At 39.7% G+C, this 25,843-nt stretch overlaps 2 protein-coding genes and 1 non-coding gene across 13 annotated transcripts in view; all 3 read right to left on the reverse strand.

Annotated features, from left to right (window-relative positions):
• TBCD (tubulin folding cofactor D) overlaps positions 1 to 11,309 on the reverse strand; it is a 254,321-nt gene extending 243,012 nt beyond the window's left edge. For 2 of the 10 annotated variants that reach the window (XM_075071753.1, XM_075071750.1), the window contains exons 1-4: positions 11,059 to 11,291; positions 10,180 to 10,398; positions 769 to 819; positions 451 to 548 (exon numbers count right to left, since the gene is read on the reverse strand). In XM_075071753.1, the coding sequence (XP_074927854.1) occupies positions 451 to 548; positions 769 to 819; positions 10,180 to 10,372 (342 nt within the window). In that variant the 5' untranslated portion in view covers positions 10,373 to 10,398; positions 11,059 to 11,291. Of the gene's footprint in view, positions 1 to 450; positions 549 to 768; positions 820 to 10,179; positions 10,424 to 11,043 lie in introns of those variants that run through there. The other 8 variants (XM_075071754.1, XM_075071751.1, XM_032792736.2 and 5 more) reach the window with 6 other exon arrangements.
• A 4,662-nt stretch (positions 11,310 to 15,971) lies between these two features.
• Positions 15,972 to 24,777, reverse strand: FN3K (fructosamine 3 kinase). 2 transcript variants are annotated; one of them, XM_032792741.2, is made up of 6 exons: positions 24,203 to 24,775; positions 21,251 to 21,402; positions 20,670 to 20,761; positions 19,192 to 19,274; positions 17,738 to 17,860; positions 15,972 to 17,048 (listed from the first exon to the last, which is right to left on the reverse strand). In XM_032792741.2, the coding sequence occupies exons 1-6, from the start codon at positions 24,341 to 24,343 to the stop codon at positions 16,710 to 16,712; spliced, it is 930 nt and encodes a 309-aa protein (XP_032648632.1). In that variant the 5' UTR covers positions 24,344 to 24,775; the 3' UTR covers positions 15,972 to 16,709. The 2 variants fall into 2 exon arrangements, with proteins under 2 accessions (XP_032648632.1, XP_032648633.1); XM_032792742.2 differs by having other exon boundaries at positions 16,945 to 17,048; positions 17,734 to 17,860; positions 24,203 to 24,777.
• Positions 23,319 to 23,441, reverse strand: LOC116832294 (U6atac minor spliceosomal RNA). The gene has a single exon (XR_004375425.1). It is a non-coding gene; the product is annotated as a U6atac minor spliceosomal RNA (small nuclear RNA).
• Positions 24,778 to 25,843: the final 1,066 nt, after the last annotated feature.

Below are 25,843 nucleotides of genomic sequence, written 5' to 3' on the forward strand. Positions count from 1 at the left end.
GAATGAACAAAAGCACACAGTGTATGTATCTTTTTTCAAAAAGAGACTAAACACTTATCACATTTAAAAGACAGCTAAATGTATTTAAACACTTTGTATGTAGGCAACTGCTGCTGAAGCAGCCACAGATACAGTATGGGACTGCAAATGGGGGAAGTGATCCTCATGGCCACAAATGCTAGAGGAGGTGCCCATAGATAATTGTTCTTTGTTAAGCTGTGATTGACACTATTGAAAAAAATGGGCGAATACCTTATACAATCTTAAAATCTATTTTAACGTGTTCTAAAACACAACAGTGTAAGTCAGAAAGCTACATTGTGTTATTAATTCAAAACTCAACTGCAATATTTTGAAATATAAAATCACTCCAAATATTTTAAAAAGAAAAGTCATTCTTAAACAAGTAAGTTGATGAAAGTTTCTATTATTAAAAAAATTCATTTATACCTTTGTAATGATGTAAAAAAATTTAAAAGCCAGATGTACCAGTGAAGAAGGAGACCTGTTATCCTGCACTATATCCAGCAATAAATGCATCATCCACTCTAGAGAAGGAGGGGAGAAGGGAGAAATAAAACACAGAAAGCATTAGAATTAGTCTGCATGTTTCTAATCACGAAAAGTTAGGAAGTGACTGTATAACAGTACATAGCATACTGTTTAACACCAGCCACAGCAGGCTTGCTAGGCAAACATGAATCATTTAAGTTGAGCAGCTTGGGTCAAAAAATATTCACAAAAAACATACAGAGATGATGTTCCTACCTAGGTGTGAATCCAACAAGTGAGGTTGTTCCTGGTACTTGTCCATTATAACTGAAAAAAAGAGATTTAAATTATTCAAGTGCGATGTCCTTAATTAGGCTAAATCGACACTATGAGGTAGGGGTGCAACTTCCACCTCATGTACAAACACCTGTATAAACACTAGTGTAGCCGCAGTAGCATGGATAGCGGAGGCACAGCTTAGTTGTGCTGAATACAATCCTGCCTGAACCCATGGGATACATACTTAGCATCTGCCTGTGCTACTATGTGTATGTGAGCTGGGAATCAAATCCTTAGCTCATAGTATAGACGTATCTTTAGAGTGAAGAAAGTGTTGATTTTATTTAAATATATTCTCTGCTAAAAAACTTATAAAGTTTTTCCACCTTAATGGATAAATACTGACACTGCCTACCACTGCATATCAGAGTACCAAAAAGTACAAAATTCTCAGAGAAGTTACCCATATCATGCATCCTGTCCATTAATGTAGTGTGGGGTTCATAGTAAAGACACCCATAGACCCATACAGTTTCCTCTAGGCCTCTTCCACATTGCTAAAGGACAACCTATATGCACAGAGATGAAGAGGTGTGAGTGAGGCCACTGTTATACCTCCCCACCCTGTTTGCTGCTGTCCTCCACTTGCTGATCTCACTGTAGTTCTCCATTCCCAAGACCAAGCAGTCAATCATATATTTCTGATACAGCACTGCAAATGAAGAGCACTATTATACTGAGTGTGGACTGTAGCAGCTGCAAGTAGCCCAGCCTTATCCTGCACCCCCCAATAGCTCAGACTTATTCCCCTTTCACTTATTCCCCTCCCATTACTTGTCCCTTTGACATACTCCTTTTCCCACCTATCTTCAAGCTACTGCAATCTATTCTGTCCTTCACCATCAACAGCTGCTGTTTCCAGCTGAAAAACCCTCATACACAGACTTCTAGAGTCCAAGCAAGTTAGGAAAAAGGCTGCTGGAGCCATCATCAGGCAGATCCAGCGCAACCAATGGATCACATTAGAGCGGCTACTCCAGTGCTGGGGAAGTGGACACAGGAAACCAACCATGGAGCAGCTCCACTATTTCTTCTCTCCAGGACTGAAGAAACTCTTCAGCATACAGCTCAGCTACTCTGGCTATGCGTTGAAGGCAGGATGCGGGCCTTGTGCAGTTCACACCTCTCTAATATTTCAAGCTGACTGCAGACTTCAGAAGACAATACTGCTTTGTTTTGCATTTGGAAGGTATTCTTCACTAGTATAAGGGATAGCATTTTTTTTTTAAATAAAACAAAAGCTTAACTTTTTTCAGAAACTGACAGATAAACCCACTACCCCGACTTGCCAGGGAAGTTTCCTACTCACTATTGATAAATCGATTTCTCATGCCCTGCCTGAACAGCTACAAACTGAAACCACTGCAAAAAACCTCTAACAAACCCCTTTCTACAGTCAAATACTGTACACCTGCAAGAGATTTCCATGTCACCTACTATATCATGGTCACAGCAATGTATTTTTTTATTCAGGGAAACTCTGACTCCAAACAACCTATACTATGTATTTTAGTATTTGTAATCCCAGGAATGCAACCTGTCACAACCTCTACAAAAAAAGCACCTTTAATTTAAAGAAGTCAAAACCAATCTAAAGAATCTCAAACAATAAGAATTAAATTTCAGAAAAGATCACGCAGCAAAAAAAGTGTTGCATCAATGATAACCTGTGTCATTTTAAAAATTTACTCAAGTAGGAAAATGTCCTATCAACAGTGGACCAAAAAAATCAAGATTAAGTAGTAATGGTATTGCCCAAAATGACAAGAAAAGCAAACAAACAATAGCAAGTCCCAGAAAAGCAAGTCCAAGCAACACTGGATCATCTCAGCAATAATTAACCATACTGAGATGGAGATGTATAACACATAAATATTACTATCGGAGAAATCAAGTTATAGCCTAAATGATGTTGTTTTCCCCCTCACTACAGTCTAACATATTCTTTCTTCTTTTGTCTGTTTCCTTCTCACCTCATCAGGTTATTCTTCTTCCTCTGTATCCCTTATCTCTCTTAGGAAAAAACACACACTCTTTTGTCCTTTAAAACCAAAACAACATCTCTCTAATCCTTACTTTTTTTCTGCATTTCCGTTCCTATGCAAACCATTCTACTCTGTTTATTTGTTCCTCTCCTTGTGTTTTTTTTCCTCTCTTCACCATACCAATTGTTAGGACCCAGATGCAATGCAAGTTTAACAGCACCGTACTAAAAATACCACTAGATGGCACTATGGAATCAACTTAAAACAATCCACTAATATTGTTATATTCATCCCTGTAATTCCACTGATATAGGTAATCACTGAATTGATATCTAATACATGGACATTTTGTTTACCTGGAACGTCTGCAGGCATGGAGCCCCTCAGCTCCCCGTGGCCCGGTTCGCCGTTCCCAGACAATGGGAGCTGTGGGAAGTGGCCACTTCCCTTCCCACAGCTCCCATTGTCTGGGAACGGCGAACCGGGGCCACAGAGAGCTGAGGGGCTCCATGTCTGCAGACGCTCCAGGTAAACAAAATGTCCCGCCAGCAGCTTACCTTGACAGGCCAAGAGCCAAAGTTTGCCAACCCATTTATTGATGTCAATACTGCAGCCTTTTAAAGTTGCAAAGGCTTTGTTTAGTGGACTAGATTGGCTTGAAATGGACCTCATAAGTCTCAAGCCAATATGAAAATGTAACACGTAGAATTGATGGAATCTCTAATAAAATTGAAATAGCCTATTATTCCTACAGACATGACAATCTACAGGGCTGCTCTGAAATAAAGAATAATAATTTGACAGTGATAAAGCAGGTGACATTCCTATATAAAGTCCTACAAAATCTATAACTACAAAAATCTATTTTCATACTAGTAGTTAAAATGAACGGTGAAATCAAATGAAGAGGGTCTTCTTATCATGCAGTGTTCAAACTTAAAGTTGTTGAATATGCAGAAGCAAACAATAATTGTGCCGCTGCTCATGAATTCTGTATCAATGAGAAGCAAGTAAGAAAATGGCGAAAAAATAAAACACTAAAAGACATGCCAAGAAGCAAGAAAAAATGTCCAACAAGGTGCACTTCATTTCCTGAGCTACAGAAAGATCTCAATAATTGGGTTGTTGAATGTCAACAAAATGGGTACATTGTCACTAGAACTGGAATTCATCTGCGTGCTCTGCAAATGTTGAAAGATGACAAATACAAGTCATTAAGCCGTCAACGTTTGTCGCATCAGCAGGTTGGTGTACTCGCTTCATGAACCGTCATGGTCTCTATCTTCGTCAAAGAACAAAGATAGCACAAAAGCTGCCTAGAGATCTAGAAGAAAAACAATTTATTCTTTCCAAAATTTTGTTATAAAATGTCAAAAGGAATATGCATTTGAACTGTTACAAACAGCAAATATGGACTAACCACCAATGATATTCGATCTTCCAAGCAACAGAATGGTAACGAGTGTTAGTGAAAAAACAGTTTTAATTCAAACCACTTGCCATGAAAATAAAATACATTTTATGGTGATTTTATCATGTTCTGCAAATGGATCAAAGCTCCCTCCTGTTATTTTCAAAAGAAAAACCTTGCCTAAAAAACATTAAATTCCCTGCTGGTGTCATCGTACATGCACAGAAAAAGAGATGGATGGATGGATGAAAGTAGGACTATTGAATGGCTGGAAAAAGTGTGGAATAAGAGACCAGGAGCACTTTTCAAGAAACCTGCTATGCTCATTTGGGACATGTTCAGGGCACACAAGATGGATGAGGTGAAAAATGTGGCCAAAAATATGAAAACTACTTTGGCTGTAATACCTGGAGACTTAACTTCAGTTCTACTACTGCTTGATGTTATCCTGAACAAACCCTTTGAAGACAGGCTACACAAAATGTGGTCTGAATAGATGTGCTCAGGCATGGCAAAGTTGACAAAAGGCGGGAATCTTATGAAGCCTGAAATCAATCTGGTCACCCAGTGGATCAAGGACATGTGGGTGTCCATTCCCTCAGAAATGGTAGAAAAATCATTTAGGAAATGCTGTATCAGCAATGCACTCGATGGATCAGAAGATGATGCCATATTTGATGATGATACAACATAGGCTGATGATAAGAAGGAATCTGACTCTGAAGACAACCCTGCCAACATCTACAATGACAAAGCAGGTGCAGCTGTGACTGAAGCCGAGTTTAACGAACTTTTTTGCGAATCAGAGACTGATTCAGACTTCGAAGAATTTTAAGACTTTTTAAAGTCTCATATTGTTCTAAGTTACTTGTTTTATATATCCATTTACTGATTTTAAATATTGACTGTAATTTTGAAGGTGAATACTTATTTGTTCAGTTATTATTATAACAGGTTTTTTTGTTAGACTGCATTAAATTAATTCTAGCAAGACTTTTGAGTGTTTCTTGTGATGCCAGCTTTTAAAAATATAGCAGGGATCAGCAAACTTTGGCTCCCGGCCCATCAGAGTAAGCCACTGGCGGGTCAGGACATTTTGTTTCCTTGGAGTGTCTCCAGGCACAGAGCCCCTCAGCTCCCAGTGTCTGCAGTTTGCCATTCCCAGCCAAGTAACTGTCGAAAATTCTCATTTTACACATAAAGGTGTTTAACCCATTTTTTAAACCTGCTGAATTCTTGGATTCAGTGATACCTTTTGACAGTAAGTTCCACAGATTATGCATTGCATAAAAAAGATATTTCCTTTTATCAGTGTTACGTGTGTTACTTTTCGGATTCACAGGACAACAACTTGTTCTTGTGATATGTTTTCTGACTGGCAAAGTACACTGAAGAGATATTTTCAGTGCGTTGTACACAGTGATGATCAAGTCTTTTTTCCTGCGCAGCTACAGTTAATTTAGAACCCAGCAAGCATTCGTGAGTTGTTCTAGTAATTCCTTCCAAAGTGCATTACCTTTTATTTGTCAGTGCTTAATTTTATCAAGTGGACTCACTGATTCTTTTGCAGGCTTCCTGCTTCTGATATACTTTGGGAATCTTCTATTTGTTTTTACAGCTTTAGCTACTGGCTCTTCAAAAGCCATTCCAGTCCTTTAATTTTCCTCATAATTTCCCACAATTTAATTTCCCATGCTGTAATTTATGTTCCTACTTGTGGGCTTCACTTGGACCAGATTTCCAAGTTTTAAAGGATTTGTTTGGCTTGAATAGTCTCTCAAACCTTGCCATTTAGCCACACTGCTTTACTACTTGCCTGCCTGGTTCCCACATGGTTCAGCAATATGCACACCTTCTGAGGCTTTCCTTGGTTTGTTTTTGTTTTTTAAGTAGCATCCATGTCATCTCAAATATTTTACTTCTTTCACTTTTAACTTCAGGGCCTTTTTGACTAGTCTGCATTTTATTGAAGTCTCCTTTTCTAAAGTTTAGTGTCACTTTATCCCTTTTAATGGATGAAAAACTGGCTTTAGTTTGATACAGTTATCAGTCTTTGAATATCACAAATTGAACATGCATGGTAGACTTTTTGTAAACTCTTGAAACACTCAGCTAAGTAAAGTTTCACTGCATTTTTACACATGGATAACTTATAGCTGCATACATAGTATTTGCAAGGTGCATAGGACTCCATTGAGCAGCAGACTGAGGTTTCCCTCTCTGCACCACACAAAGCATGCAGTAACCCTTATTCAGTCCTTTCTACCCTGAAGGATCTATAGACAATGTGCCTACTCCCAAGTATACCGTACAGAGTTCACAAGTACTTGTGAAAATTTGCTAACACATTGCTAAATTAGTTTTGTAGCTTACTGCCTCATCCCCTCAAAATTACACTCAGGGAAGGCTACACTTATCGGTGAAAAGAAAATATACAGGAATTGGGTAATGATAAAATAACTAAAATATCAGAAAGAACATTATATATAATTAAGACAAAAGATGATGGACTGGAACACTATAAAAATTAAACTGATGTTTGTTGATTTAAAAAACTGATCATATCATAATACACGTGCATCTAAGGTTGTAGACCTAGATTTTGTGTATGATACACTACTACAGTGTCTGAAAAACAGAATGCAATTGTATAATTAGAGACTACTGTGATCCATAGAAAGCAAAGGTAAGATTGCACATACACATCCTTAACTTGGGCATTCCTTGACTTGAGTGCTTAATCACACAATCTTAACAATCTACTAATAAGTCCTCTTCCATTAAATGTATGTTCATTAGGAATTATGTCAAAATAACATACCACCTCAGGAATAATATTTCAAAAAGCCAAAAATATAATGTTTTCTTGACATTATCTAAATAATTGCTGGAGAAACTAAGTCACTTCTTTACTATTTCCACATTTGTACAGAGCTGAATACGTATCATGACAATCTGGCCCACCCAATTGTGATCTCCCTCAGGTATCTTTGCTGCAGATATCACCTTTGGTAACTGTCACTTCTCTGTGATACTTCTCTTAACTTCATCACAGTAGCTGACTAATATACTCTATACACCTACAGGACCTTCCATACAAGAATCTTAAACCATTTCACATATGCCTCTACCTCAATATAACGCAACCCAATATAACACGAATTCGGCTATGGTAAAGCAGTGCTCCGGGGGGGCAGGGGTGCGCACTCCGGTGGACCAAAGCAAGTTTGATATAACGCAGTTTCACCTATAACGCGGTAAGATTTTTTGGCTCCTGAGGACAGAGTTATATCGAGCAAGAGGTGTATAACAGTGATTTAGTCTTCACAATACCTCATGACATACACCATTACCCTGCTATAACGCGGTCGTAGGAAGCCAAAAATCCCTACCACGTTATACCTGAAACCTCACTATATTGGGATGGGGCTGCAGGGCTCCGGCAGTAATCTGAAGTGCTCCAGGCTCCAGCTGCTGCGGGGAGTCCAGACCCTTTAAATTGCCAGCGAGCCTTGCTGCCACAGCCCTGGAGTAAGGGTAGCAGGGCTCCAGCGGCATTTAAAGGGCCCGAGGCTCTCTGCGGCAGCCGGAGCCCTAAACCCTTTAAAGCACCGCCCAAGCCCCGCTGCCGCAGCTCTGGGGTAGCAGCAGCAGGGCTCCAGCGGTGATTTAAGGGCCCAGGGCTCCCTGCAGCAGCCAAAGCCCTGGACCCATTAAAGCGCTGCCGGAGCCCCGCTGCTACCGCACTATACACAAACCTGTGTTATATCAGGTCACATTATAGCGGGGTAGAGGCGTACTTAAATATTAGTCATATTTTACACATGGGGAAACGCACAAGACATATGGGCTAAGTTTTCAGAAAACATCCACTAATTTGGGGGTGTCTAATTTGAGACACGGTTCTGATTTTCAGAATTGCTGAGCACCTACAATTCCTGTTGATGTCAATGGAAGTTGCAGATGATCAGCAACTCTTATTTACTTTCTCCACACTAGTCATGATTTTATAGACCTCAATCATATCCCCCCTTAGTCATCTCTTTTCCAAGCTGAAAAGTTTCAGTCTTATTAATACCTCCTCATACGGAAGCAGTTCCATTCCCCTAATCATATTTGTTGCTCTTTTCTGAACCTTTTCCAATTCCAATATCTCTTTTTTGAGATGTGGTTGCCCTATCCGCACACAGTATCAAGACGTGGGCATGCCATGGATTTATACAGAGGCAATATATTTCTAAAGGTTCTTTTCTAAAGCATATTTTTCCTTTTGCTTAGCACAGCCACGAACTCTTACTCTCATGTTCTTTCCACCCTGATCTTTTATTCCTTGTTGATCATTTTCTCTCTCTCTGTATATAGATTCTATGCACTGAATTCCCTTCCACTCTCCAGATACCAGGGCAACAACTCTTTCCTCAAATCTCTCCGAAAGACCTACTTTTGTTAGGACTCAGCCCCCAAAACAAATGAACAGAATTTAAAGTTTGAGGAACTTACCTAAGTAACTCATTCTTCAGGGCCTCACACTACCTACTTTCTATGCCCCTCCTAGACTAAGGCCTGGTCTACACGGGGGGTGGGGAAAATCGGTCTAAGATACGCAACTTCAGCAACATGAATAAAGTAGCTGAAGTTAACGTACTTAGATCTACTCACCATGGTGTCTTCACTGCAGTGAGCCAACTGCTGTCGCTCCCCCATCGACTCCACCTGCACCTCTCATGCTGGTAGAATACAGGAGTCAATGGGAGAGCGCTCAGGGGTCAATTTAGCATATATAGACTAGACACGATAAATCGATCCCCACTGGATCGATCACTGCCAGCAGATCCAGCAGGCAGTATAGACATAACCTAAGCTTTTCAAAGCACCGATTGTCAATTGTCTTGTACAGTCACAAGCATGCTGTCAGTATTTGGCAGACAAGAATAATCCAATCATGATACAACTCAGTCAGCATAGTTTAGAAACATGAATCAGAGAACAGCCACTGTCTTTGAGCTGTTGGTGTCTACAGACTGTTATTGCTTGATTAACTCCCACTACTCCTGGTACAGTTAGCAGCTCTCAAAGAACTTTTCCTGAAAAGAGGAAAGAGTTCCCTCAGGAGTCCTAAAGTGACCAGCCCATTTCTGGTCTGCTGTGCACCATGATCATGATTTCTGTAACTGTGTTCCAGTTGTACTTTAGACCACAGTTCCAAGCAGGCCACTGCCAGCCTTTGTCCACTAACCCAGAACTTCCTACAAAACCACAAGGGCCCGTTAGCTAAGGGAGAAGTTACTGAACATAGTTTTACTCTGTTCTTACTCTGAAAAACCAGGGCCTATGTGTCTCAGTTTGAGCATACAAAGCTAACAAACACATTGGATAATTTAAGCTTGAGTTACTTGTCAACAGTCACACATGAGACAAGCAGTTAAACTGGGATCAGAATTCAGATCTTCCAACTCCAAGATCTGTGCTTTAACAGCTAGATGGCAACACTTCATTTCATAAAACCAATAATCAAACAGTAGTATTACAAGGACAGGAACTAACTAAAAAGGTCCACTTCCTGCTTGCATTGACTTCAGTGGGACTAGGACCAAGCCCAAGGATAGATAATTCACCCTTAAAGACAATTATTAAAAAAAAAATATATATATAAACCTACTGCTTGTTCATTCTGGAATGGTTTCCTTGATTCACTGAGAGGATCTTGTGTTATATGACAGTTCAAACAGCCAAGATAGCATTGTCTCCCATTATCACAACTAATAAGCTTGGTATACTTGGTATACCTGGAAGGTAGTTTTATTATTTATTCACTTTAATCTTCCTCTGAATAATTGTAAGAGCAAGAATTGGTCTAAAAATATTTGTTTACCCCTGTCCTTTGAGGTTATTTCAACCAACAAAAAAATACACTCCCTACAGGTTGTACATCCTCAAACCAAGAAATCTTACCTATAAATTTTTCAATTGTCACCTCTCGTGTTCCCAGATCCCCATACACTCCTTGCAGGCTGTTAATTAACGCTCTGACTTCTTGACTCTCTGCAAAACTCTCCAATATATTTCCCCTGGCAATGACATCTGGCTCCTGGCATCCACCTTCCTCTTGTTCAGAGCCATCCCCGTTCATCTCACTCAAAGCCATTTCCAATGCCAGCAGCCAATTCTTCCCTGGTAACATAAGAGCAAACAATCATTTACAATTAAATTAAATCCCACGAGGCAGGGTGAGATAAAAAAGGGGCTGCCACCACCCTAGACCCAACATCCCACATGAGGGAGTAGGCAGGACTGAAAGAGGGGTCACCATCCCCTGAGACCCAACATCCCATGCCAAGGGGTAGATGGGACCGAAAGACGGGCCACCACTCCGGGATGCTGGAACAATCTGGTGCAGAGAGCCACTGAACCAAAATGCAAAGACTGGATATAATTGAATGTACTTCAAGCCAAGGGGTGTGGCAGCACCCCTAGTTCTGGCACCCATACCACCTCCACCCTCCCGAGACCCAGCATCCCACAGCTGGGGAAGGAGGTTTGAAAGAGACGCCATCCTCCCCAGGGGCCATTCTTCTCCTAGCTGACTCCCGCTCCATCTTACATCAGGAGCCACTCCCGCGCTGCAGGTCACTCTCTCGTGGACCTCTCCCGCCCCGTCAGCTCCGACACGCGGGATGCGGATGCCCCACCGCAAGGCCCCATCCCGCCACGGCCCGAACCCCCACAGCTCGCCCCACAAGGCTGGGAATCAATGCCGGAGAGGAAGCTCCATCTCCAGCTAACCCATTCCCCGGGGACCCCTCACGCCGTCCATACACGGAGCCGCTGTACCCGGAGCCACGGGCCGGGCTTCTAATCCCCGCTGGCTAGGGCAGCGCGGAACCAGGGGCCCAGGAGCTGCCGCGTTACCCTGGCAACCGCTGCTCCGCTACCGGGGCCTCTCAGCGGACGTAACCTGCCTGTCCCGTGCTCAACCCTGCCCGACTAGCTTCTCGGCTACGGGGCGCCGCGCCGGACATAAAAACGCAGGCACGGCTCAGTTCCTGAACGCGGCCATTCCTCGCCCCGCCCTCTCGGCTGCTGCGGCTAAGAGTAGGCGGGCCTTGCAGAGACCCAGTTCCATGAGCTCCACTCACAAGCATGGAGGGAGTGGGGTGGTGGGAAAAGCCTGCGTCATTAGCCTCAGAGCCACAGTGGTTTGCCAGACAAAAGCACTGTGGGTCGTGTTAAATGTCTTCTCACGTTGATACAAAGGAAAGTTCACAGAGTTCCAGGGTCCGAAATGTTGATGACTTTTGGGGAGCTAGCAGCTGCTCCACTGCCCCCCATTAGGTATGTAATCCTCACACTGGCCAGGCAGGTGTTCCACACACACACACAGCACATGCAAGGTCAAACCCCTTCGTCCAGCATTTGCTAGTTCTAGATGCCCAGTTTGAGATGCCTTGGCCCCTGTTCTCAAAAACGCCATGCATCCCCATTTGAAGTCAGTGGGAGCTGCCAGCTCTGAGCACCTCAGAAAATCATAGAGTTTAAGATCAGATCCTACATATTTCGAAGCTGGGTGTTCCACAATTGAGGTACCAACATTCACTGACCCTTTTGAAAATTTTGGCCTATATCACTTGCCAAAGAAGGTCATTGTCAAGGCAGGCGTTAGAACTCAGGTGTTCCTGGCCTCTAGCCCTGGGGGACATCTGCCTCTAGTTTAGCACTTATACTAGGTGTTAGAGTCATCAGTGAGAACCCTTCTTTGACAGCCTTTAGAAATGGGTACACATGCTATAAGAGGTGATTGAGCTAATCAGTTCTGACTAATACTGTTATACTCCAATAAAAAAAAAAAGACTGTAGTGTCTGCCAGCCTAGTCAGCTGGTCATCAGCCTACTTGTAGAGCTTCCCTATCAAGCCTTGGATTTGCTCTGGGTGCATGTGACCTGTTTGCTATGCATTACTAGACTATCCAAAATTCACACTAGGATGTCTGTGGTCTCGAGATAGCAGCTTTGTCCAGCTCAGCAGATGTAGAACCCTGCTCATGCCAGTAAGAGCTGCACTGAGTTTGTCTCAGGAGTCACTCTGCATAGGTTGTAAGCAGAATAGCTCGCAGACAATCAGATCACTCCATTTATGATCCTATTTCATGAGCAGTTGCATGTTGTCTGCATAGATCTTTAGTCAATACAGAAACATGCAGTATATGCTTTAGCACAGAATAAGACAATGACCAATCATGAGCCAAATCATATTCAGTCCTGGAAATAAAATGAACTGTTTTTATTCAGGCATTCGGGGGCAGGGGGAGAAGAGGGGAGAAGCGTCACTGTGCAGATCCTAAAAACAGCTGCTACCGCATGACAGTGATCACCTATGTTAGGAACATCAACACCTTCCACCTTGATGCCTGGCCCTATCAGGAAGTGCGTCACCATATGTCCTATGCTTTTCTAGGGATACCTGGGCAGGAGGATCCCAAAATAAAAGGAAAAAAAGGGGATGGAGTGTTAGGATATAGATATTCAAGCCTATCTGTAAAGGCCTATATTTAAGAATTTAGGTATATGTTTATCATTTAGCTAGTTATAAGAGTATAAAAGAAAGAATCAAAATCACTGTCTGCCTGTGTAAGAGCCTTCTCTCACTGTGATAGTCTGAGGCCCAGTTCTTAAGCTAAGGCCTTTGGTTTAGCAGTAGGAGCAGCAATAAGCTGGAAAGTGTACGGTCACATCCAGACACATTTCAAACCAGTCATATTGAAATAAGCCAATCCAATCTATCACCTCCACATAAAGGGAAGAGCCTAGAAGATTTAGAGGGAAATTTAGTTTGATAGTTTTCTGTTTGGTAAGAACTCACTTATCAATAAACATAGTTGGGAAACCCTTATGTCTTTATAGATGTAGTTGTGAAATCCTCACTTCTGTATTGTTTTGTCATTATAGTTCCCCACTTTGCTATTGTTTATTTGCATGGTCTCTGTCTGGTTCTGTGATTGTTTCTATCTGACATATAATTAATTTTGCTGGGTGTAAACTAATTAAGGTGGTGGGATATAATTGGTTAACTAATCATGTTACAATATGTTAGGATTGGTTAAGGTAAATTTCAGTAAAATATTAGTTAATGTATAGCTAAGAATATTACTATATACATTAGGGGCAAACAGGAAGTAAGTTGGGAATCAAAAATAAGGAAAAGAAAACTTGGATTTAAGCTTGCTGGAAGTTCACCCCAATAAACATCAAATTGTTTGCACCTTTGCACTTCAGGTATTGTTACTCTCTGTTCTCGTGAGAAGGACTAGGGAAGTGGAAGGGTGAAGGAATAAGCCCTCTAACAAGTGTCACTGTGCAGATACTAAAAATGGTTGCTGTCGCAACAGTGATCACTTACGTTAGGAATGTTTCTTTTCCTACTGGCTATTACCTATCCCCAGAAACTCTCCACCTCAGTTAATTCCAGCCCAATAGCTCACTCTCCAGGCACACTTCAGCTCTATTCCAGGACCTTATTCCCATCCACTGCCGTGTTCCCCTCCAAGAACCCATGATCCAATCTTTCACTTTCTCCTTCCTGCCATGCCTCCTGTTGTTGAGAGCCCCATTACCCAACAATTCCACCCCCTCCCAAATAACAGTCCCATCATTAGTTTCAACTTCGCTAACCCAGAAAAGCTATAATCACAAGATACAGAAACATCAGAATCTTGTTAATGCAGTGCAAGTATCTAGATTTTATTTGATGTACACATATGTTAATTTCACATTTTACAAAGTAGTACATGTATTTTATTTCACATTTTAGGTAATGCATATTAGCTCTCATGGACTTTGTTATCTCAGATCTGGATTTTCAATCCAATAATTACATAATCAATTTAGTTATAAAACAAGATTATTCCATCTTTCCATTTCAATCACAGAAGCATAATCACTTTAATTACTTGTGATAATTTGGCCTCATTTTAACTGAATTCAGAAGCAGTATGGTTTTTAATCTAACCTTCTGATTCTGCCATTATATTTATGAACAATTAAACTTGATTACTGTCCCAAGTTTGAGACTTTAAAGTGCAATTATATAAATTAAACAAAATTAAAAACATACAAAAATAGATAAAACAAATCTATGTTGTTTCAATAGCTGCTGTGATTTATTTAATTGGAAGGATGATGTTTTTCAAGTTGTGATTCATAATAGTGCTAACAATAAAAGAAAAGTGGCAAAGTATATTTGATCATTTTAACTCTGTTTTACTCATTTGTCATTATAAATCTTTGGAAGCCTACAATTACAGGCATGATCCCTCCCAAAACACATATTCTTATTCATGTATGTGTTTGTGGGATTTTAATTATAATTGCTTTCTTTCCTTACCACTTCTTTTCTTCCATTAAAAGGGTAATCAGGTTTGTTATTGTACGCTTGCTCACAATTCTGGGCTGTGAATACTACATCTATTTGGACACAAATCAGACATCAAGAATTACAACATTCAAAAACCAATAGGAGAGCACTTCAGTCTCCCTAGACACTCAATAATAGACTTAAAAGTGGTCATTCTTCAACAAAAAAACTTCAAAAAACAAACTTCAACAAGAAACTGCAGAACTGGAAATAATTTGCAAACTTGACACCATCAAATTAGGCTTGAATAAGGACTGGGAATGGCTGAGTCACTACAAAAAATAATTTTTCCTCTGTTGATACTCACCCTCTTCTTGTCAACTGTTAGCAACAGGCCACATCCACCATAATTTAATTGGCCCATTAGCACTGACACCCCACCACCACCACCACCCACACACGATAAGGCAACTCCCATCTCTTCATGTACTATATATTTATACCTGCCTACTGAATTTTTCACTCCATGCATCTGATGAAGTGGGTTATAGCCCACAAAAGCTTAAGCCCAAATAAATGTGTTAGTCTCTATGGTGCCACAAGGACTCCTCATTGTTTTTGCTGATACAGACTAACACAGCTATCCCTCAGCAACCTACATATATTCTGTTTTTTAACACTAAAGAGAGCAAGCAAAATCTATTTTAAAAGAAAAGCTACTCAACAACTTGAAAGAGTGCTAGGAACCAAGAGCTAACCTACACTCTGGTCGCTATGGTGCTAGCTATTCCCCTAGAGTGGATTTAATTGGGAGAGGGTTGTTAATTAGGCAAGAGGCTGCTGAGAATAATCAACCCATCATCAGGGAATAGTGGAAGAAGAGGAAGGAAGTACAAGGGGAAGAGACAGGATACAGAATTAATAGATCTTTCCCCCTTCCTCCCTGGAAAGCAGGCATGGGGGAAGTTTATGTTCACATGTATGTTACTGCACAAAGATATACTGATGAACTGTTGGAGGGGACTTAATAAATAACATTCTGGTGCTTATAAATCTGTAAAGCATCCTGCCTGTTCGTAGTGCTTCAAAGGGTAGAGAAGGCAGCCCTGTCATAAACAGTTACAGGGACTCTGCAAACAAGTATAAAACAATTACATTTTGGACCTCACCATTTTGACAGTGCGCCTTTACTTTAGTAAATCAGCAGCGATGGAATATGGTAGTTTCCCCAACTATCTATTCAGATTAATTGTATATAACTTATCTGTATTGAGTACCAATCAATATAGTATCTGGAACTGCTGATTTCTTCTTCTCAAACAGCTAAGACTGTTACATTGCAGAGAATTTTTTAGTATGTTTTTCAAAAGGCTGGTTTAAATAAAATATATTGTATATTTTCTGTTTATATATTTCATTCTACAATAGGCACAGAGACCTACTCTTAGGAGGTATCAGTTGAACTGAATTTTTCCTTTAGAAAGGAAAGTCATGAATTTTAATTTAAAATAAATGTAAGAAATACTAACTCATAGACTGCACTATGCAAATGAATTAGAACACAGTTCAACTGCCCTCAAAGCCAAAAAAAGTCTCCCACTGACTTCAACAGATGTTGGAGCTGATCCTTTAGAAGGTAGGTAGAGGGGAACAGAGGAGAATAGAGAAAGAGGAGAAAAGTAAAATGGAAAAGCAAGAGGAGGAAGAAGTGATAAATTAGTTATTACTTCCAATACCACAACCCCACAATAAAATCCTTATAGGGCAGGAAGGGCAAAGAGTGATAAAAGAGTGAGGAAAACTAGGTTATCCCATGGAGAATGAGATTAGGCTGTAAATCAAACTGCTTTCAAACATGTAGAGTTTCACCAACTGAACAACAGACTATGCACAATCTCCTAACTAACAAATGTGATATATGCTAGTAAACTAGAACATGATGCAGAAATTACACAACCACTGCAAGCATTTAGTGGGCTCAAATGTGTACAAAGACCCCCTTGTCTTTTACATATGCCATGTGGGTTTCTCATCAATGTTTCACTCTTTCTAGCTTGTGTTCCTATCAACAAGTAGGCCACCTGAATTAGTAAGAGGCTGTGATAGATTCTCTTTGAGGAACACCTCTAAATGGTTATTTTAAGAGCTTTCTCATTACATTTAGAGTAGATCCCCTGTACTCTATCCCAAAATGGTTCCAGTGGTTTATATAATTAAAGAGCTGGTACAACTTGTTTCGTTTCTCAAAACCTGGAGCTTTGGGGATTTTACTGTGATAGGCAGAGAAGAAAGAGCTGCTAAAGCCACCAAACATCCCAGCAATCGCTAAGTCAAATTCAGAATGTCCATAGAAGGAAGCAGGATCAAAGACAATTGGGCCAAAATCATCCTCAGCAACATTTCCTGCCCACAAATCCCCATGAAGAAGAGCGGGGACAATCTCCACATCACAGAACATCTCAGGAATCTTCAGCTGAAAAAAAAAGCATGACCAATCAAGCAAAAACTATAACGTGACCAAGGAAAAAAACTAAAAGGCAATAAAATACAAATAACAGAATAAATAAAAGTTAGTCTCTTTTCAGTCATTATAAAGCCCTATTCAAACTATAGTCAATGGATGCAGAAGCAGGTCAAAAGTGTTAATCAACAAGAATAATTCTGATTCACTTCAGGCAGAGTTTAATCCTTCACTAGCACCCACATTCGCTATTGTCATATTGCTTACAGGCATGAACAATACAGGTTATCACAATAAATAAATAAATAACTTCCTTTCATTAGAACAGTTCTACGAAGTAAACAACAACTTTTTAGGACCAAAATCCTGAGTCTCCTGTGCTCACTGATGTACCATTATGGAACAAATAACTATAAACTTGGTGCTTTAGTGTCAGAATAGAACAATGATTCTGAAAACCAAGCAAGCAGCCACCTGATTACACTCACTTTCTCATTTTAAAAGGCTAGTACAGTGACATACATCCTTTTTTCTTAACTCTAGCATCTGGACCTTAAGTGAAATTAGACCTGTTTACTAAATGCCACATAAAGTTTGCCATAAAAATTGTGTAAAATTCCACTGAAGTATTTCTGTTGTATATTTTTTATAAGTACAATGGACCTTTTATCTCTATGAGATACACTTGTGTATTTACCTACCTTAAGCTGTGACCACAGTTCTCTTGCTTCTCTGTCTCCATAAGCTTTCTCAATCAAATCCATTTGAGCTTGGAGTCGATGACATACAAAGAAAGTAGGCCAATCACTTTGCCATTCATTCACCTGGAAAATAAGATACCAAGATTCAGGTAATCATTATCAGTTGAAGAGGAAACAGCACTTTAAAGATTTTCTGCTGATATATCTGTAAAATTAAACTGTATATTACTGATACTATGGCCTGTTGCCTTGCTACCTGGGTACTTGTAAACTAAAGAGAGTCAAGGCCTAGTCAGCTCTGGGATGGGTGATCGTGAAGAAAAATTTAGGATGCTGTTAAATATTCTGTTGATCATTAATTTAAGGCTATTCTTCCTTCTGAGTCCATATTAAAGAGGCGCTACCTTTGATATGAGAAATAAACCTAAGGCTCTCAGCACTTGCAGATATTAAATGTCTCTTAACCCTTTATCCAAGTTATGTTAGTTCTGTATATTAGCCCAAATTCCCCAATATTTCAGTGAGATATTGTGGTTCAGGGACAAGTAGTCGACAAAGTCCTTCTCAGTAGTCTGCACAGTTAAATTTTTTGGTTGAAATTCACCCCTGTGCAGAGCGCCAGAAGAAGGTCCATGCACCATATAAAGCCTGCTGTGAGAATTTTAAGTGGAATTTAAGTGTTGCATAGACTTTGCCACTGGTCTTTTGGATGAGGGGAATTTCACCTTTTCAGAACTATGTAGAGGGTTTTGGGAGAGGATGGAAGTATGGTAATTTGTGAAGGGATCCTTTTCTTAGCAAGCGGAAAATCAATGAGTAGTCTTCACTTCCTGTCCAAAATTGCTATGTAGGCTTGCTTTGTGCTGCCACGTTCCACCACAGAAGTGACTGTATTTCAGTAATGGTTAAATTATTCATTTTTTTTTATGTGTGTATATATACACACACACAAATAAACTACTTTAAAAGAGTATTATTACAGTTGCAAAATTAAGCACTAAATATATTAGGAAGCTCAAACAAAAGTTGGGAAATACCAAATCTAAGAAAGCCCATGTGACTTTAATTCTTCTTCCTCGGGCATATGTATTAGGGTCATGTAAAAAATTATGTACTATTTTTTCCACAGGACTCCCACCTTGATTGCACAGAATAGGCACTACTCAGTGACTGAGACAGGGTTATGTAATTAATACTTTTTTTCTATCACAACTCTTGCATTTTTAAATAGGAACAAAACCTTGTCAGTCCCAGAAAGTAACATTCCTATGCAGTCCTGTCCTCCATCTTTTCCCAAGTTGGAGGTAAAATTTATATTTTGTTCATACCTTAACAGCTTTTAAGATGAAAATGAAACAGCGAGAACAAAAGTGGTGGTTAAAACAAGCCATTGAATATAGAATTTGTGTTTGATTTTAATGTGTAATAATAACTTTCATAGAGCTGGAACTTACCTGCTGTATAAAGCCACAGCATGTGACTGTATGGAATCCAAATTTATCCAGATACTGAGGTTCAGAATGTCCTGCACCTTTACCTACAAACAAAAAGACTGACCATGTCCAAAGGGCAAACTAGTATTTTTCCCTCCTCCAATCCTGAACTTTTCAAAAACAATAGGTTTATTAATCCAGTTCTGATATGACTAGGCAGGAAAAACATTGGGAAAAAACATAATTAAACAATAGGTCAACTAAAAAGTTTAAAACACTAATAGTAATAATTCTGTGAGTGCATATGTAGCTTTTTTCTTTGGGGGAATCACAGACCTATTCAAGATGGGAGTAATAAACCCGGGATATTTTTCAGCTAGGGAAACTGAGATACAGTTAGGTTAATTGACTTGATAAAGGGCACAGAGCAAGTCAGTGGTAGAATCAGGAACAGAACCCCAGGTCTCCCAATTTGTACTCACCATTTTCTAACCACTTTACCCTGCTGCCTCCTAACCAAAACTTTTGACTGTGTGTCTCATACTGTACATTATTTCAGACAGATCAGCAATCTACCACCTCACTCACAAATACTGTAATTACTTGGTTGTAGGCATACCACTATAAGGCACATTCTGCCCTCCCCAGAAATCAATGGAACCATGCATACACAACTAGGTGCAAAATCTGGCCATCAGATTTGAACATTACTAACCCTGAAATAGCCGATGACCTTGCTTTGCTTCATGTGTTGTTCAGTGGGAGTTGGATCAAGCTGTAGACAAAGTCACTGAAAAGACTCCCATTGACTTAAGTGGAAACTGGATCAGAAATCCTACTGAATTAACTTTGCCGTCAAGAAGAGCAGTTATTCTCAGAACTAACATCTCTTTATTAAGCTACGTATACATTCCTTTATTATTTTAATAAAAAGTGCAATGTATTTTACTGCAAGTGTAAGTTGTAAAATAGCTAGTGTAAATAAATGTGAATTTCTGTATATTTTGTATTAAATGGTATTACATGTTATAACAACAACTTAGCTATACCTGACCTATAGACATGTTTAATAGTAGTTTTTGGTTTTTTTACTTCGTTGGTTCAAAAACCTTCAGGGGATTATATCTTGATAGTACATGATGATGAAAGACTTATAGGGATACTGAAAGGTAGATCTGACCCAAAATTTTTATTTTGTTTAAAAAAAAAAAAAAAATCACAAAAACTAAAACCAATAGAAATCTTTTTATTATTGTCATTTTTTTATTATTTTTATTTAGCAAAGTAGAGGCAAAGTAAAAAGTTAAAAATTATTTCAGTTTAGTGTTCTATGGATCAAAAGAGACTTTGTATATATATTTGGTATTTTAGCAGACAGTGGCCCTTTAAACTGGTTTTCTCCATTCATAAGGATTATAATGCTACATGTATTAAATATTGTGTCATATCCAGAATCAATCATCACAGTGTTGCACTAGTACTTTAAATCTATACTCTACCAACAGTGTTTCCTTCCTTTTTTAATTTCTCTCCAAGTTTCTGGTTGTGAAGGTGAAGATCTGCTATCTGCTCTCCCAGCTTTGCAGGGTGTCTATAAGATGAGAGAAACAAAACCATATGTTCTTTATCTGTCAATTTAAAATATGCCTTTAAACGTCATTTATTAAATAAGAGAGAATTCAAGATCAGAGAAAGCAAGGAGCAACTCCGAAGCAGGAGGCAATTTAAAAATCAGGAGAAAGAGAAAGCAATAGAATAGGTTAACTCAACAGTAGGCAAATAGCACCTCTCAAAGACAAGTTAATTGTCTGAGAAATGTACAGATACATGGCATGGCTGCTATCTGTCAGTAAAGCTCCTCTGACAAATGTGAACAGTCAGGTATAGGCCACATATTGCTGAGAATTTGGCCTGCAAGCTTGGTTGTTTATTTTAATTTATTTTTACAATTATCAGACACACAAGTGATATTTGCAGAAGATAGTGAATAGACTCTTTCAGATTCCCACTGACACAACAGAATTGTAAGCAGAGACTCTCAAAATCATAGTAACAAAGAAAGTATGAAGTTCAGACATACTTGCTGAGATTTTTCATCTTCAGGTATTCCATGACAAACATCGCACCCTCTCCTGGAAGGTCAATCACTTTAATGGGCTGGGGCACCCTCAGTGTGCTGGTTTTCTGGATAGCTTCCAAACTTGCCATTTCACCTTCAAACATTTTTCTAGCCTGTTCAGAAACAAGAATTTCACTGGGGCAAATATCCTTGGCCTAAATTATGTAATTTCTGCAGTAGGTATATTGGAAAATATTTGTAGTTTATAAATCTGTGAATCTATTCATCTTTCATAATAAAATGTAGCAGCAAATTAGCAAGGCTTCAGTGCCAGACAGGGTAGATTGTTTTGATTGTATTGTTGTTGCTTTTCTTGCAAGTTCAGCACAGTACAACACGTTACACAATTTACCACTGCAAATGCTCAAAGCATCTATGTGTAGTTAATCTCTGGCCAGGCCTCATACCTAGGTACAGCAGGGTTATCAGTGGATTAGAACCCAAAACTTTCAACAACAAAAGTACAACCCCCTGCCACTTGAAATAAAGGAGTAAATCCTTAGACTGTGACTAAGCAGCAAGCCCCTAGAGGGAGATTGATCACATTAATTCTGTGTACTGCTGAACAGTTTGACCTTCAAAATGACCGTGTTACTCTTTCCACTCATTTTTAATTGTATATTTTAGAATGAAATAACCCAGACTTATCAGTTTCCTGTATACTGAAATACAAATTAATGGCTGAATTTTTTGTTCTGCCTTTCTTTAGTAACAGAAAAGCTAAGAGTATGTCCTGGAAAATTAAAGCCTTTTCCTTCAAACATCCCACTGAGCGAAAACTGCAGCTCCTAGATTTTCTTCTGTAAGGAAATGTTATCTTTCTGCTAGATGCTTGCTGCATACCTGATTTCTGGGTTCAGGAATAGAAATCGCTGAGCACTTTTATGTTATTTTTTATTCTCTTTTAGGAGGATAAGGAAAGGGTTTGTCTGTCTTAAGTGCTCACATGCTCTTATTACCATAGTAGCTAAACAGCTCACAATCTTTATCCACACAACACTACTGGGAGGTAAAGGTGTGCTAATATCCCCATTTTACAGATAGGGAACTGAGAAATTAAGTGACTTGCCTATGGTTACACAAGAAGTCTGAAGCAAAATAGAGACTTGAACCCAAGTCTCATAAACTCTAAACTATTGCCCGAGGCACTGAATCAGCCTTAATAACAGTATAGAAAGTCAGTCTCTTCCTTATAGTAAAATGCCTGTGTGCCCAACCCTACACTCCTTACACAGATAACCCCCCATTAAGGTCAATGGACACTTTGCTTCAGTAAGGATTATAGACAGGATCAGGCCTTTAGTCCCCAATCCTACTACTTATCGTGATTGCCTTATTGAGGCTCCACACAAATGGAGAAACCCATTTACATGCAACAAGCTGCAGGTACAGGCATTAGTAAGGAATACAGAGATTACATGTGCAATATAATTTTGGGTTTCTTGATTAAATTCCTTGGGTTGTAGAAAGATTAATCTTTTCCTAAAAAGGAAGATGAAGAATAAAACAGGTTTCTAGATAGCCTGGAGACTTTTTTCCAATTATATTTCAATTATCTTTTAAAGAATTTTTAAACTCTTACTGGGTCATACTGTGTTAATCAAGGTTTTTACAGCAATCAGCTGACAGCTGATTTAATTATCGCATGCACACAGAGAACCATCTGGTAAACTTAAACAATTGGGATCTGATGATTTAGCCTTCTCAGACTCCTGGCTAAAATATTCTAACTCAGCAAAATGTTACCAACCACTTCAAAAATCTCCTAAATGTGATAGAAACAAAAATCCCAATATGCACATTTAAACTGATTTCTTTCTCTTCTCCTGTCTTGTTCTGACTAGAAGATGCCCCAATCCACAAACATCACAGCTGAATGACAATATACTGAAACTTATAGGGTGTTTGGAGCTGGAGGTTTAGTTCAAGTATTTTTTTTTAGTTTTGCCTTAACATGAAACAATTGTTTATTATTTTGGAATTGTACAAAACATAAGGGATACATATGCAGGGCTCTAGGCAACCTCCCCAAAAGTGATTAGGTGCTATGAGTAAGTGGCAATGCCTTAACCATATGTGTGTTGAAAAGGACACTACAACTCTCCCACTCTTATCAAGGTGAGTGCTAAACTTCTCTTCTTTCATATCACACAATGTAAATAATTATACAACATAACAGTGGCCCACATGCTCCCTTGCTTCTGTGAATAAAGGATAGAAAATATTAGAAGATCCAGGATGGCGGCTCACCAGCACCACAGCACACTCCCTTCTTCCTCCCCATGCCCTGGGGAACAGACTCTATGGGTAGGATCAGAATGGGTAGAAGTGGAGTTTAGGATATAGTCCCTCCTTGTCCCACAACCATTCAAGGATTCCTGATACTGTCAGTATTAACATATTTCAGTTTCCACTGCATCAGGTGAAACCACTTTCTTAAGGGGGATTGAGGAGCAAGGATGGATACAGAAGCCAATGGGAGCATATCTCCTGTTGCCATGGTGCCAGGAAGCACTGCAGATGCTCAGCAAAACCCTTTCCCCAATAAAAGAATGTTTTCTGCTACTGGAAGCTCATGCTGTTCCCCAGCCCTGTGTGGGAATAACCATTTCAGGGATGGTATTTGGCCCAATACAAATTCTAAGCACAAGGGCAACTGCTCTGCGCTTTTTTTATGCAGCAGTGTAAATTCTTTTGCACCTGGTACTGCAAAGGAATGTCAAGTTACTTTACAACAGCATTACAAATAAACATTAACAGGCTGCTATCTAAAATGTGCTTTAAAAAGATTTCAGTTCTTAAAAGGAGAAAAATACATTAAGCTTGAAAACACACAATTTACAATCATCAACAAACATCTTCAGACAATTAAGCACATTGCAGTAAACATGCGGTAATATTATCAGCATTAACCTGAGGCTTGTGATTGATTTTCACAAACACTCGCCCGCTGTCAGTTTCATAGCTCTGCCCTTGGCTAATATACCCTCCTCCTGCGCTCCCAAATGCCTTCAGAATGGAGGTCTTCAGTTCGATTTTCAGGAGCTTTTCCATTGGCTAATTCCAGTCTGTTGCAATTGTTTCTTCTTAAATCCACTGCAAAACAGGATTAAAGGTCTGGGTCCTTCCTTTTTTGCTGTGTCTTTGCTATGAGGTAGAAATTAACACACACCAAAAAGAAAAATAACAGTTGCTAGAAAAGCCACATCAGTCAATTCACAAAAATATTTCTGGAGATTAGAGCTTTACTTTAAAAAAAAATAGATATTTAGGAAATAGTGAATTTGTTGGAATATCCTGGGGTCCTTCGATGGCTGTCCCGAGAGCTTCTGGTATTTGTAGTTCCTCTCGCTAAGTAATCAGTATGGACTGACCTCTTCTTTGCCTCTCCCCTGCTCACATGGGTACCAAAGAGATAAAGTTTAAATCATCAACCACCAGGGGGAGCTCAGCAATGAAAACTACACACTAACATATATGGGTTGTGTTTTATGAAAGACTGTGCAGAGTTTGGTGGTGGTGGTGTTGTATATTAGGGTGACCAGATGTCCTGATTTTATAGGGACAGTTACGATATTTGGGGCTTTAGCCGCCTATTAACCCCCAACCCCTATCCCAATTTTTCACACTTGCTGTCTGATCACCCTATTGTAAATGTTTAAGATCAGGAGACTCAAAGGCCACAATATAACCACAGATCAGCAAACTGGGATATGGGAAAAGCAATAACCTTTCCCTGTTCATACATGCTTTGTATAGACTAGGAACCACTGTGTTTCCATTGACACATTAGACCACATGCCTTCTTCAGGTCCTGGCCGTGCTCCCATTAAAGTCAATGGAAAAATTCCCCATTGCCCTCAACTGGAGCCAAGTGCCATCAAACCCTTTTATAGACAATGGAGGTGGATGGAACTGAGGATTTTTCAGGAAATGCTCAGGATCAAGCTCTTTTTTTTAAATTTAACAAGGGAGTGATGGAGGCTGGAACAAGGTGAGAGCTGAACTTTCAGTACTGAGTGAGAGATGTCATCCTCTGCTAGGCCAGTGCTGGACCTCAACACAGCTCTGCCAATAAATCTCAATCTTACAAGTTGCAACCTCTGTAGCTATTCAGATCCTGGGTCCCCCCAAAGCTCTGACAACACATTTCCATCCTGAGGGGCAGCAATCCCTGATATTTCAGTGCTGGGCCTCACTTGAGCAGAGACAGACAGTAGAAATTAATTGTTCCAAATTATGGAGAGGTTTTATGATGCTGACCAACATCCAACAGGGTCAACGGTTTCTGTTTGCTAGAATGAAATTGTTCAGTGCAGGGTGCTAGTACTGAGATCACATCAGTAGTGTTAGTCTAAAAGATGTTTGTACTTTCAGACCAATAAAATTTAACAGTTTATTTTCCATTTCCCTGGATCCTGGATTGTTCCTTGTGGGCATTTAAAAAATCACTTAGCTGTGATGTGCGACTAGTGAAGGGACAGTCTATTTGACTTCCAGGAGTGTGTGGAGACCCTGAAGAAGGCTCCACCACTGGAACAACAGGAGGAGAGG

This window comes from Chelonoidis abingdonii, chromosome 13 (genome assembly GCF_003597395.2).
Source record: "Chelonoidis abingdonii isolate Lonesome George chromosome 13, CheloAbing_2.0, whole genome shotgun sequence".
Classification (NCBI taxonomy): domain Eukaryota; kingdom Metazoa; phylum Chordata; order Testudines; family Testudinidae; genus Chelonoidis; species Chelonoidis abingdonii.

Bases quoted from the DNA above. Each gene is read 5' to 3' on its own strand.
- FN3K (XM_032792741.2), bottom strand. From the start codon at position 24,343: ATGGAAAAGCTCCTGAAAATCGAACTGAAGACCTCCATTCTGAAGGCA. The intron at 19,275-20,669 runs GTAGAGTATAGA...TTTTGTTTGTAG, and splicing joins AAAGGAAGGAAACACTGTTG to GTAAAGGTGCAGGACATTCT. The intron at 17,049-17,737 runs GTAGGTAAATAC...TTTTTTTTTCAG, and splicing joins AACTGTGGTCACAGCTTAAG to CTGAAGATTCCTGAGATGTT.